The sequence below is a fragment of the Pinus tabuliformis genome, chromosome 5_2 (genome assembly GCF_031772625.1).
Source record: "Pinus tabuliformis cultivar Carrire ecotype Pingquan chromosome 5_2, CPIR1, whole genome shotgun sequence".
Classification (NCBI taxonomy): domain Eukaryota; kingdom Viridiplantae; phylum Streptophyta; class Pinopsida; order Pinales; family Pinaceae; genus Pinus; species Pinus tabuliformis.
Window position 1 is genome coordinate 807,343,671 of NC_142306.1, and position 13,577 is coordinate 807,357,247.

Here is a 13,577-nt window from a genome sequence, read left to right on the forward strand (position 1 = left end):
CATCAACCACGTCCACAAGTTAGTAACATACAACATATTGAGTCTCGTAGTCGTGAATCATGATTCATGATTCATCAATCTTAAAGTTTCAACTTCAAGCTTTCAAAATTGAAAATTCAATATATAACATTTATCATCATTGATCACCAAAGTTGTACTTGTAAGCTAAGTTTAACCATTACAAGAAATAATATCTAACATGAAATGAAATGTTATAAAATGAATTATGAAATGAAATGAAACAACTTTCACGAAACATCATATTCATAATTCAGAATCATTACCAATGAGTTATAATTGCCAACTTCAAACTTCAAACTTAAATTGTCACAGTCATATATTGTTTATAAAAAATATCATTATGATATGAAAGAGTCCAGACTCAATAGTTATGAAAACTAATAGAAACTAGAAAAGACAAGTAAACTGTAAATCTATTATCTACTACTACATGTGGCCCTTGCCACGAGAAGTGTCTAATGTATGAGTAGGTTGTGGTGGTCTTCTAGGAGTCTCCCGCATAGACCAACGACTAGAACCAGAAGGCACATGCCCTCCACGTGAGGGTGTAGATGGAGGTGGCGATAGCAAAGGAACAAGACTTGGAACTCGAGCACTGCTACTGGATGGTGGAGGCGGCATGGTTGTTGCTTCATCTTCCTCTCTTATAAGTTCTTCTTCCAGTTCTTCAAGATGTATAGTGCCATCCTCCAAATTATCATCCTTTGGGTGGTTGTCCCAAATTTTATATGTTGGATCCTCATAAGCCCGATCATAGTAATGACTCAACAACCTCAAGTTGTAGTGCACATAAACCAATCTTTCTGCCTGGTTTTCATTGAGTCTGTTTCTTTTCACATTATGTATGAAGTTGTAGGTGCTCCAACACCTCTTGTAGAAGAAGTATTTACAACCTGTGAGAGAACTTTTTTTGCCAATTTTGGCAAAAGTCCATGGCTGCCATATGATTCCCACCATGTGAGAGCATCAAATCTGTCTCTATCTTCCATTGCATGAAAGGTACCAAACAAACCAGTGCAACTGAAGTATCTGCCTATTTCAAGATGCACACTAGCACATTCCTCCCTCTTAGGTATCAACTTTTCTAATGCTTCCATGATCTGAAAATGAGATCTTAAATCGATATAAAGGTATTGCAGACTCATGTGCAGAAATTCCTATACTACTTAGTGCAACGGATCCAAAAGATTGCGAATAATATAGATAATGAGCAATTAGAAAACATAACAATCACACACATCAACACAACAAATAATCAAGGAGTTCACCAGGCTTCTTGGCTACGTCTCCTGGTCCAGCTTTCAGTGTCAACCTCTATATTAAGTATTTAAGAGCAGAATATTACAAGTGTGAGCTCCAGCAGAGCTATAACACAACAACAACAACGAGATTACACAGGGATTTCACTCAAAAAACCTCGAGTTTAAAGAGTACACAGACTCTCCCTCTTAGTGCCTCTGATCCACTGTTCGTAGCTGCGTTTTCTCTGACTCTTTGTCTCTTAGCAACTGCCTCTCAACAACTCTGTCCTCTGTTCTGCCATATGATGGCTTTTAAGCCTATCGACGCTGCCTGTTCGCTTTCCCCTTTCGGGCTCTCTGGCTCCCGACCGCTGTCCCTTCATCTCCTTCTGGAGCATTTAACAATCATTGCTAAATGCCCTAAGGTATGGTGGCCACCTGTTTGTAATGGAAAGGACCACTGGCGCGGGTGAAATCCCAAAAAGTCGTTTCTCTGTTTACACAGAGAAATACACAGAAAACACTGAAAAATCCGACAAAACACTTTCTATCAGACTTCAAATAATATTGAATCCGCCCTATAATCCTATCGGGTCTGCCTTTTATGGCTGTCGCAAGCCCCTTTGTATTTCACACCGTTGATCTGCCTGATCTCCGATCCAACGGTTGACATCCATTTCGGGTGGCTTATATGTACGGAGATTACCCGCCCGAAAAGGCAGTTTTCTCTCTTTTGCGCCAAGCCATGTGTCGGCCAGTGTATGGGATCGAGCGGAGCCCGTCCAATACCACTTACCGCTTGAGGCTCGCCCGAAATCCCTCTTATTACGGAACTCAAATAATATAAAGCCGCGTCTAAAATTCCTTTTGAGGCCGGCTTTATCGCTTTGGGTCACTTCCTTTGTATTTCGGTTTTTATTCGGAAATGCGCTAATACATAGAAAAGCCCAACAAATCCCTTTATTTCGGAACTCAAAACTTATAGAGCCGTGCTTATAAAACTCGTCAGGTTTGGCTATCGCAAGTTGCATATTGTATCGGCCCCGCTCCTTTGTATTGTTGCGATGCGATATATCGCAATCACATATTGCATGGTCTTCGGGCCTTTGGTAAGTCCTCCCTTGTGTTTTAGCAATGCAATATTGCGAGTTAATCTGGGCCGTTGATCTCCGCGCTCGATCAACAAGCCTCGTTAAACCGCGCTGATTGCTATCGCGATTTCCATAGGGCTGCCTCCGATGTTCTCCGCTGGCTTCTTCCGATTGCGATATCCCGATTTGATTTGGATCGTTGATCAGTCCGATCCGACGACTCCTGTGCAACGTTACTTCTGCCTTCACTTAGCTTTGTTTTCTACCATTCTTTCACTATTTTCCCTTCCGATAGTGTTTATGATAGTTAAGATATATGAAGACTTAGAGGTTTTAGGATCCATTTTGGATCACGCCTTCCCACTGAAAAGCTTTTGGACCACCAAAAGTTGGTTTTTAGGCATCGATCAAGTGAGGATACAGCTCCCTCACTTGTTTAACTTCTATCCACCATGCTTTGCTTGGATTTGAACCTTTGAGCCCTATTCTCAGGTACTCAACATCCCCTCCACGCATAGTTCTCACCTTCCTGTCCAGAACTGTATCTTCCTGTAACTCATTGAGATATTCAGGCAACAGATCCTCAATAGAAGGCAACTGACTTTGCTCTTTAGGATCTTCAATCAATGAAGGTTCATACAATCTCAAGTTTTCTGCATTAACGACTGAATAGATCTGCATATAAGCTGGCAAATCAAGGCGAAAAGCATTTTCACCAATTTTATCAAGTATCTTGAAAGGTCCATATCTTATTGGTTTTAGCTATTTACCTTCACCTTGCATTCTGTCTTTGCTGATGTACAACCAAACGTGATCACCAATTTGGAAACTATGCTCAACCCGATGCTTGTCATGTCTTGCCTTGTACTTGGCTTGACTTCTTTCTCGCTGTTCATGTACTGCCTGGTGAATTTCCTGGATTTGTTCAATGAACTTGGTTGCTTTGTCCACATCACTGTGTCCATCAATTGCTATGTCTTTACCAAAGACAAAATCCAAGCGAGACTTTGGTATAAAACCAAAACAAGTCTCAAAAGGAGATCTCTAAGTAGAAGAGTGCTTGGCACGGTTGTAAGCATGCTGCACATAACACAAATGCTCATCCCAAAGCTTGGGATGCTTGCTGCAATAGCCTCTGAGCAACTGGATCACTGTCTTGTTGACCACCTCTGTCTGACCATATGTTTGTGGATGAAATGCTATGCTATTCTAGAGTCAACTGCCAACCTCTGGGTTTACATTCTTACCTCTAGCTTCTAGATGTGTGGCTTGAACTGATACATCATCTAAGCTAGTGGGATTAAACATGAGAATAGTATGTTTTAACTAGCTATGAAGACCACCTATATACTTCAATAAAGTCTTAGGTGAGTCTAATGATATTCCTAGAGTTAAAGCTCTCTTTCTGAATTCCTGAGTATAACTTTGTACACTCTGACCCTTCAATTGGCGAAGAGTTTGCCAACTCATCATTGCCTGCTGCATGTAAGCTAAAGGATAGAATTGTTTTTAATAGCAGAAACAAATTCATTCCAGGTAGAAATAATTTTACCATGTTTTTGCAGATCAGCTTGTGTCTTGCCTTCCCACCATACTAGTGCAGTTCCTCCAAGTCGAAGGCTAGCCAACTGAATCTTCTTCCTTTCTGAATCAACGTTCTGTACCCTAAAATATATATCAATTTGTCTTATCCAATTATCTAGCTTTTTTGCATTGAGTTCTCCATCATAAATTGGCAAATCAAACTTCACATCTAATTAATCAAATAAGTTTTTTTCCTTTTCTTATCAGGGCTAGTTTTATGCGAAGAAGATGATGAGGATGATGAAGGTGATGATGGAGGAGTTGGTGGAGAAGGCATTTCTCCTTTTCCTTTGCCTTCTGGATGGGCAACTAGAAAAGGTTCCTCTGCTCCTTTGTCTGGTTTAGGCGTTGAGGGGCTTTCACCTCGACCCTTCTTAAATTCCATATACATCTCTTCCACCATGGCTTGGAGCACCTTAAAACCTTCCATAAATTGAGATTTTGATCCTAATGGAGTTTCTTCTACCATTCTTCTCTGAGAATATACTCTTCCAATCTCTGGATTAGCCTCAACAAGTTCTCCTTCTCCTAATCTGAGCTTTAACCTAGTTAGCATTCAAAATCCAGCACAAGCTTGTCTAACCTTCACAAAACCTAAAGCTCTGATACCACTTCATCTGAAAATGAGATCTTAAATCGATATAAAGGTATTACAGACTCATGTGCAGGAATGCCTATACTACTTAGTGCAACGGATCCAAAAGATTGCGAATAATATAGACATTAAGCAGTTAGAAAACATAACAATCACACACATCAACACAACAAATAATCAAGGAGTTCACCAGACTTCCTGGCTACATCTCCTGGTCCAAATTTCAGTGTCGACCTCTATATTAAGTCTTTAAGAGCAGAATATTACAAGTGTGAGCTCCAGCAGAGCTATAACACAACAACAACGAGATTACACAGGGATTTCACTCGAAAGACCTCGAGTTTAAAGAGTACACAGACTCTCCCTCTTAGTGCCTCTGATCCACTGTTCGTAGCTGCGTTTTCTTTGACTCTCGGTCCCTGAGCAATTGCCTCCCAACAACTCTGTACTTTGTTCTGCCATAGGATGGATTTTAAGCCTATCGGCGCTGTCTGTTTGCTTTTCCCTTTCGGGTTCTCTGGCTCTCGGCTGCTGTCCCTTCATCTCCTTCTGGAGCGTTTAACAATCATTGCTAAACGCCCTAAGGTATGGTGGCCACCTATTTGTAATGGAAAGAACTACTGGCGTGGGTGAAATCCCAAAAAGTCGTCTCTCTGTTTACAGAGAGATATAGACAGAAAACACTGAAAAATCCGACAAAACACTTTCTATCGGACTTCAAAAAATATTGAATCCGCCCTATAATCTTATCGGGTCCTCCTTTTATCGCTGTCGCAAGCTCCTTTGTATTTCACACCGTTGATCTGCCTGATCTTCGATCCAACACTTGACATCCATTTCGGGTGGCTTATATGTACGGAAATTACCTGCTCGAAAAAGCGGTTTTCTCTCTCCTGCGCCAAGCCACGTGTCGGCTAGTGTATGGGATCGGGTGGAGACTCTCATGTTCACCATTAGGATCTGTAGCTGTGTTTTTTTTATCAAGCAAACTGTACTAGGAAAATCGTTGTGCACATTGTTGACGCCAACATACAGTAGCTGCTACCTGTCACCTTCGACACAGAATTAAATTGCATTATACAGTCACCAAATTGCTTGACAAACATAGCTAGTTTCCAATCAGGGAAATAAAGGTTGACTGTTGCGGTTTCTACCTCGGAAGTGTGACCTAAACGAAGGCACTGCACCAAAAAGAAATAAATATGCATTTGAATGTAGTGCCACTAAACCCTAGCAACTACACCGTTGACATTTACAACCACTCCATTAGCAGCCATTTTTTTTTGACCGGACACCCACCATACTATCTACCTATTGTTTTATTTAATAGAGGCTACTTCGGTCAAGACATTACTAATCCGCTCTTGTGAAGGGATTATTGCTGATTGAAATTCGCGTCACGATTTTTCAAATTCAAAGGTCGTGTTCGTACACTCGTGTTCGTACGTTCTATGGAAAAAGGAAATTACAAGTCGTGACTTTTTAAAAGAGACAACTTATATTAAGAGAATATAAGTGGATTTAAGAAGTGTTTTTTTAGGTGCTTAAAAAAATAAATTTAAATAAAGATATCTAATGGGAGTCGTCTAACAAGGCGGAGGAATTGCCCAGGTGGCTAAAAGTGGCTGGAATCCGGGTAAAAAAAATTCAAAAAATCTTGTAGAAGCAGTGTTTGAATCGTGTTTTTGATGGTCGAAATGGATTCAACGCCATCAAAAACGTTTAGGACACCTAAAATTTTGAAGTTTAACAACTATAACTTGAATTTACAAAAATCTTTATTGAATTTTCTCTAAATATAACTAAAATTTCCATAATTTTCTGGGCAACTCCTCTGCCTCGTTAGACTACACCTATCTAATATTGGAGGAAAAGTGGATTATTGCAAGATTTAAGGATTAACTTATGCTATTAAAAAATCACTTCATAAAAGGAAAAAAATAATATTAAAAACAGAGAGAGATTATTAAGCAAAGGTATTCTTTAATATTAATAGAAAGAAAAAGGTGATTAGAAATCAGTGAAGTTCAAAAAGGGGTATTTAATTTTAAAAAGGGGCAAAATCTTATTGTTCCATTACCAAGTCAATACTTAGGGTCTATTTGAAGTATACAAGTACACATTAAAGGAGAAAATTAAAGAGTTTTCCTTTTGAAAAAGGGTGATATATATTATATAGATTTTTATATAAAGTTATATATACTTGGGTTAATTTTTAAAAACCCTAAGCTCATGTCCACAAAGCAAAATGGAATAAATTACTAACGAGAAAAATTTTCCTAAAACTTTTAGTATATCTGTTGATGCGCTTTTTAAAATTAAAGGATCACTTACAGGAAAATATGTTATCATCTCTATCGATCCTACTCAAAATAATAATTATGTTAGTACTGAATGTGCTATCAAATTAGTGATTCCTGAATTGAACATAATTGAAATAATGGGTTCAATTGGTAATAAAAAATATAACATAAGAAATCTACAACTAAGCATGAGAGACTATACTTTTGTCTCGCAATTCACTGTTAAATCCTTATTTTGTGACAATAGTGACATTATTCTGGGTTCACCATGGATGAAATCATTAGGATATTTTATCTTAAATACAAAAAAAAAAGTTTTTGATATTTTCATACAAAAAGAAAAAGATAACATTACAGGATGTTATAGTGAAGCCAGATTTCGTAATGCCAGAAGATATGCAAGATATCTCAAAAGTAATTTCTCAAGAAAGTAAAAGAGTAATACAAAATATTCAAAGGGAAATTGACAAAATTACCACTAACAAAAATGAACAAATTACTCGTTTTAAGGACCACGACGAGAGGGGTCAACCTCCATACCAGCAGGTGCAGAGGCGACTATTGATACAACAGAGTAGGAGGATGTAGAGGAGAGCAGTGGCGACCATGATGATGGGGACAGTGATGCTGATTCTGATGCTGATTGATGCCTTGAGGCTTGTATACCTGTAGTTGTTCTATATTTTCTATTTCTATTTGCCATTGGCATTGCACCAACACTACCTATGTAACACATTTTGATTTGATGACTTAATGAGAAAACTACAGTTGTCGGTGTGTTTATCTTACTATCTTGTAGTTGTAAGTTGTCTTTCAGTTATGAATTATGAATCCTGATTTAAATTTTTAATAGATTTATCATTTATGTGACCAATACCACTGACATTTATTTGAATTTTGTATGTACTATGCATGCTAATAGCTATAGATGAAGATCTATGTTTGAAATCAATAAATTTGTATCATTAATTAAAATTTGTGTAAGAAATATGATAATATCTAATTTTTAATATATATGTATATTTTTTAAATATATATATATATATATATTTTTTAATAAAATAATATATAACGTGTCCTAACGTGTCCTGTTCCGGGGGGTCAGCGTGTCCGAATCCGACACCACGAATCTCGAATCCTACGTGTCCCGAATCCCCGTGTCAGGTGACTTAGGTTAATTGCTTCAAACATATTCTTAATAAAACAGAAAAGATGCAATGACATACACATTTAACACAGATTTTACCTTGAAAAACCAGAAATATTTTATTATTTTTCAGTCTTGTAATTTCTTTACAATGTTACTATACAATATAAAACCCCCACCATTAACCTTGGATTAGAATACAATTGTAGTTCCTTAACTGGAATTACATTACCATTGACTACAAAACAATGTGCCATGAAACTGCCAAAAAGTGAAAACATCTTGATAAAAACCTATTGCTTTTGCTTGACACGCCCCTTCATGCCTCTATATGGGGGTTATTGCCCCCTGGCAACCCCCCTAGAAAGGGGGGCTTGCCACCTCCTCTGTCACCCCGATGCTGTGCCTGAAATCACACTTGGAGCTAGTCGTGTAAAGAATGTAGGACATATCCAACATAACAAAGAGTGGTTTGCCACTTTAGATGATAGTAAAAGTCATGGGTTGAAGGTTTCTTTAGACGATAACAGAATGTACATTGTGAAATCAAAATGTCAATGCCATGTTCCTATGAATATGCCTGATGAAAGAGTCAAAGGAGTTCGTGATGTGTTGTATGTACTAGGATTGAAGAAGAATCTGCTCTGAGTAAGCCAAATTACACTAAGAATCTTTTGACACACCTTTTGAGGGATCCGTTAATTAAGTACTATCTGCATCTATGTAACATTTATGTGTAAGACACTCTTCTTAAAACTACCTTGTATAACTTCAGAAAAGAGGCTTCAGATTAAATTGGAAAATACTGAAGAATGCTCCCATTTCAATAAATAAAAAAAAGAACACTTTTTATTGACACCCAACATTCCCACGGTTTTATGATAACGTAACTCCTAATCTTATTTTTTGTTTACTCTATTGGATTATTTTTATGGGTTTTTCATATTCTGCTTTTATTCATTTCTGTATTTTCATTTTACCATATTATTTGGTACCTGTTAACTGTTTAGGGTGTGTATTCTTTTTGTCTACTTTGGAATTCATGTGCATTTAGAGTACCTTGTGACTTTTCTTTTTGAGAGTGTTCATTTTGGTTTCGTTGCAATATGCCAGACTGTTTACAATGCTTCCATCAAGAAAATTTGTTTCATTAATCCTTACTGCTTCCATGACGACTTTGACAGGTCTTTGTAACCCTGCACAAAGACTGAGGGAGCTCCACAAAAAATATGTTTGTATGAAGAGTCCCACATTACCACCTGATGAATGGTAAGGTTTGTGCTCATAGATGTGTTATCTACTATTGCACGATTCTTATAGCTGCAGAGACTCTGATTTGGTACTTTCTCAAATCTTGACCATTGCATAAGAGGATAAAGTGTTTCAGATTTAAAGGGAACATGTTATTATGAGTTCGTTTAGCGAGTTCTCTGTTTCTTTTGGCCCTTCATTAAGTGGCCACATAATTTTGTCACATCCATTTGCAGAATATTCTGCATTCTGACATATTGTAAAAACATGTATTGCAGTTGTTGAAATTATTTTGCGCATAGCCCATTTCTTAATTGTTTCCATTGGGATATTCCCTGGTAAAGAAAATTTGAAAAGGCCGAGTAAATTGATGTCATTAAAAAGGCCCAGTAATGCTCATCATAGCGCACACTGGAAATTTGAATGCTAAAATAACATAACTAGGTATTGTTGTTAAAGAGAAAATAATTATTTAACTATGTTTTTAATTTGTTAAGATTAATCTGAAGGTGATCAATAAGTAGATTTTTAAGAAAGTGAAATGATGTACACAATAGTTTTGTTCATTTGTAATTCTTGTTTTTACTGAATTAGTTTCTATATAGCGTTTTTCAAGTTATCACTGGATTCACGTTCATTACAAGCCATCTTATTAAAAATTAATCCTTTGTTTATCAATGTTTAAAGCATTGCGGTTGAAACTTTGTTCATCGATTTTGTATGCATTGTTATGACAAGAATCATGATCTATGCTGTTATCATATTTTTGTAATAGTCCTCGAGATAAAAAATATGCCGAAGTCTAGTTTGTTCCAATCTAACATTTCCATTACTATTGATGAAATTTTTAGCGTTGTGCTGCTTTCATATCATTGCATATCATATTAGTTTTGAAGAATATACGTTCATCTAATTTAACACCATTGGATTAATCTATTATTTCACAGATGTTTCTTGCAATTTTAAGTTCAATCTTTTTAGGATTTCTACAGTTTTGTGCTATTTACACTTCACCTGAAAAAGGGGCAAAACTGCAATCATTTTTGTCCATGCAATTTTTTCTCCAAATTAAGAAGTTTCCCACCACTCGTATGCCTAAATTCTATACTTATGATTTTCCTTCTAACCATTACTTATGTATAGATTTGTACCTAAAAGGGTCATTGCTTCCTCCAACAGTGTTTGGTGATTCCATTTTGAAGTGGTTGTTGAATATGATCACAATAGGTAATTCTACGGTGTTTTAAATGATTGCAGTTTTCATGTGTCAGTACTTTCTGGGGATTTGAGAGAGTAGGATAAAAGAGATTGGTACATTTACTTTTGAATGGTCTTAGTGTATTTGAGATACATTTCCTTCCATCTAGAAAATATTTCTGTATGCTTGGCATAGACATAGCATGAGGCTAAATGGCTATTTCAATAGAGGAAATACAATGTGGTGCCATACCTCCATCTTCTCTAGATTTATGGATGATTCAATCCCGGTAGGGACCTCCAAACAGAAGCCCAACTGCTGGTGCAGGAGATAAAGAAGGCTACCTTCCTCAAGGAAGGTTCAGAGGTTTACATACCTATCCTTTTTTGATCCAAGGATCCAAGGAGTTATATCAATATGTATTTGATATATTGTAGTATAGGTGACTAAAATTTCAATTCATTTCTGAGTGGGCATGGTGGCAAAATGTGCAGTCCAGACAAATTGTTTTAATGTGGAGAATAAGCCATAGGGCTCTAGTTTCCATGGTGAGGAGATGGAAGCATGAAGGCCCTTTATTGTGCCTTGTTTGTGGGCTAGGAGAGGATGATTTCGATATATCTTTCAATATTTACTACTTGGATTGTTATGGTCTAATTGGTATGAAACATAATAGAAGCTAGATATTCTTTGGGGGTCTTATTATGTTGCAAAATATGGGCAATGTGGAAGAACTAGCTCAAGAATGCCTAGGCCATGTTAGCTTTTGGGTTACTTTGAAAACGTTTACACCATGTTTTAGGGCACTTCATGAGTTTTGGAGTACATGGTGTATTTTTCCCATGGATGGTCCAAGGTGGATTGGCACATGGGAGATGGTTTGTGATGGATTTGCATAGTAGAGACTACTTGCTTAGTGGCTTGACCTTATGTTAGTGCTTGCTTAGCTTTCTTTCCTAGGCCATTGGAGTTTTCTTGCTTGCTTGGTGGATGCCCTTCAATTTAACCACAAGGAAAGGTTCTCTAATGTGGACAACACCCTAGAGGAGGTTCATTATGCATCTTCGAGGAGCACATAAGTTCCTAGAAGGCATGGGGTAGCTTGGCTTCCTAGATGGAGGCTTTAAGTTGGCTTCATGACAACTAGGTTGTGACAATATTCTTGCAGAGGTCGCTGATCTAGTGGACTACTTGGCTTAGGAGGAGTGACAAAGTCCATGTGCTCTTGGGATGCAAAGGTGTGGACACATCATGGGTTGCTACACCATCTTGGAGCTTGCATTGCACAAGGCATCAGATTGGAGTATGACGTGTATCCTTGGAATGGAGTGCTTCATTTGTGTGGACCTATACTAGCTTCTTGTAGGTTGCTTGTAAGTGCTTGTGCCCTCATTATATTGTTGGCCTCCCTTACCTCTCATGTATATAAAGGAGAGAGTCCTCATTCATAGCGGTGTGTTCAGTCTTATTTCCCTTGGGTAGAGATGTGTCCTAAGAGAGGAGCACGCTAGTCACCTCCTCTTTCTTGGCTCTTTATTGTACTTTATCTCTCTTTCTTATCCGGAGTTGTTAAGGTTTCATGATTTTTGTAGAGCATCTTGAAATCTAGGGTTAGAATTTAAATTTGGGAGGTTTGAGATTAAGGTTTTTGTAATAAAACCCTATGATATATTTGGTGAAGAAGAAGAGAATATGTCATATCCCAGAGAACTTGTTTGAATGATGTTTGCATGTTGGAGCTTCTTGGTTGAGCTACTTTTTGTCTTGGTTTTCCTTAGCTATGGTTTTGGAGAGCTAGTGGATTGTATCAACATTCTAATAAGACTATGTTATGTACAACAATTTCATCTATGGTATTAATGAAGTTGTCAATTGTTTTAACATTTGTGTAATTTATGTATTTGATTTTCAGCCATCTATATTCTTCTTGTATTATTATTTACGACTCTATCTTGATGATAAATAAATGAAAATTGAGTGATTGATATCATCTTAGAAGAAAGGGATGTTTTGCTATCATTATATCCATTGTAACAATGAATTGTTAGATTTGGTTTATCCATGATAAGTTGCTCAAGAGGGTTGAAACTAGGCACCTTTGTATCTTTTCTCCTTGGATAGCCAAGAAAACTGGGTTAGAGAGTGAAATGTTGTATCTTTTTTGTTGCTGTTTTATATTTTTTTATAACAATCTTAATGTTGAAATTCACATGGTTAAGATTCAATAAACATCTAATTAAGAAGTAAAATTCTAAAATTTGTATGTTCCAAAATTTCTACATGGTATTAAAACTTCTTGTCATTGAGATTGCTTTATAGTAAGGGAGAGTTTGTATTTCAGGTGAATATTGCTTGGGAATGGTACTTGACCATGTTGAGGTGGTTGAGTGTGATACCTTGAATTGCTTGGGATAAACATTTGAACCCTGAAAGGGTTTCATCTACTTTATAACCCTACTGATTTTTGCACTTGAGGGCTTCTTTAGGTTGTTAAGGCGATTCCCTATCTTCGAGAGTATGATGGGTTGGAAGAGGCTCACAATTTTGTTCCATTGTAGGCTTTAGATAATCATGGGGGAAGTTGATCTTTGGAAGCATGTTTTAAAATATATTCTAAAACTTACTGATATTGCACAATTGGCCACTCATTAGGAGGCCAAGGAGAAAATAATCATTATTGATTCTATGGCTAATTATTTCATCTCACACATTTTAGATAAGTCGATTGGTAAGAAGATGTTTGAAGCTTTAGCTGAATTATTTCAAAATGCTTGTGCTTCTTGATAGATGCTCTTGCAAAACAAATGTTCACTAATTTGCATGAACGAGACATATACCATGGTGGGTTATTTGACTAAGATCAATGAACTAAAGGATTAGTTGGTCATCATTGGAATAGGCGTTGGTTTCTATTGCCTTGAAAGGACTTGCTCCTTCTCAGATGATTTTTGTTTTAAGTTGTTTGTGCTTAAAAGAATATGTCTAAGTTTCCAAAGCTTTGGGTTGATCTTGGTCAGAGAGAATCGAATCGTAGTCTTATTTGGAGCAACATGAGGATGTAGATGTTATTGGTATTATCATAAAGATGAAGGGTAGCAAGAAAGGCTTAAAGAAGGAAGGTATAAATACAATAAATGAGGACTTGA

At 37.1% G+C, this 13,577-nt stretch overlaps 1 protein-coding gene across 3 annotated transcripts in view; it reads left to right on the top strand.

The window, feature by feature from the left end:
- LOC149161775 (putative beta-1,3-galactosyltransferase 12) overlaps positions 1-9,713 on the top strand; it is a 129,405-nt gene extending 119,692 nt beyond the window's left edge. The window contains exon 8 of one of the 3 annotated variants that reach the window (XR_016261889.1): positions 9,167-9,197. Coding sequence is in view for 2 of the 3 variants with exons in the window: in XM_089437036.1 (XP_089293162.1) it covers positions 9,167-9,255 (89 nt within the window). In the remaining variant the exon portion in view is untranslated. Of the gene's footprint in view, positions 1-9,166 lie in introns of all 3 variants that reach the window. The other 2 variants (XM_089437036.1, XM_089437037.1) reach the window with 2 other exon arrangements.
- Positions 9,714-13,577: the final 3,864 nt, after the last annotated feature.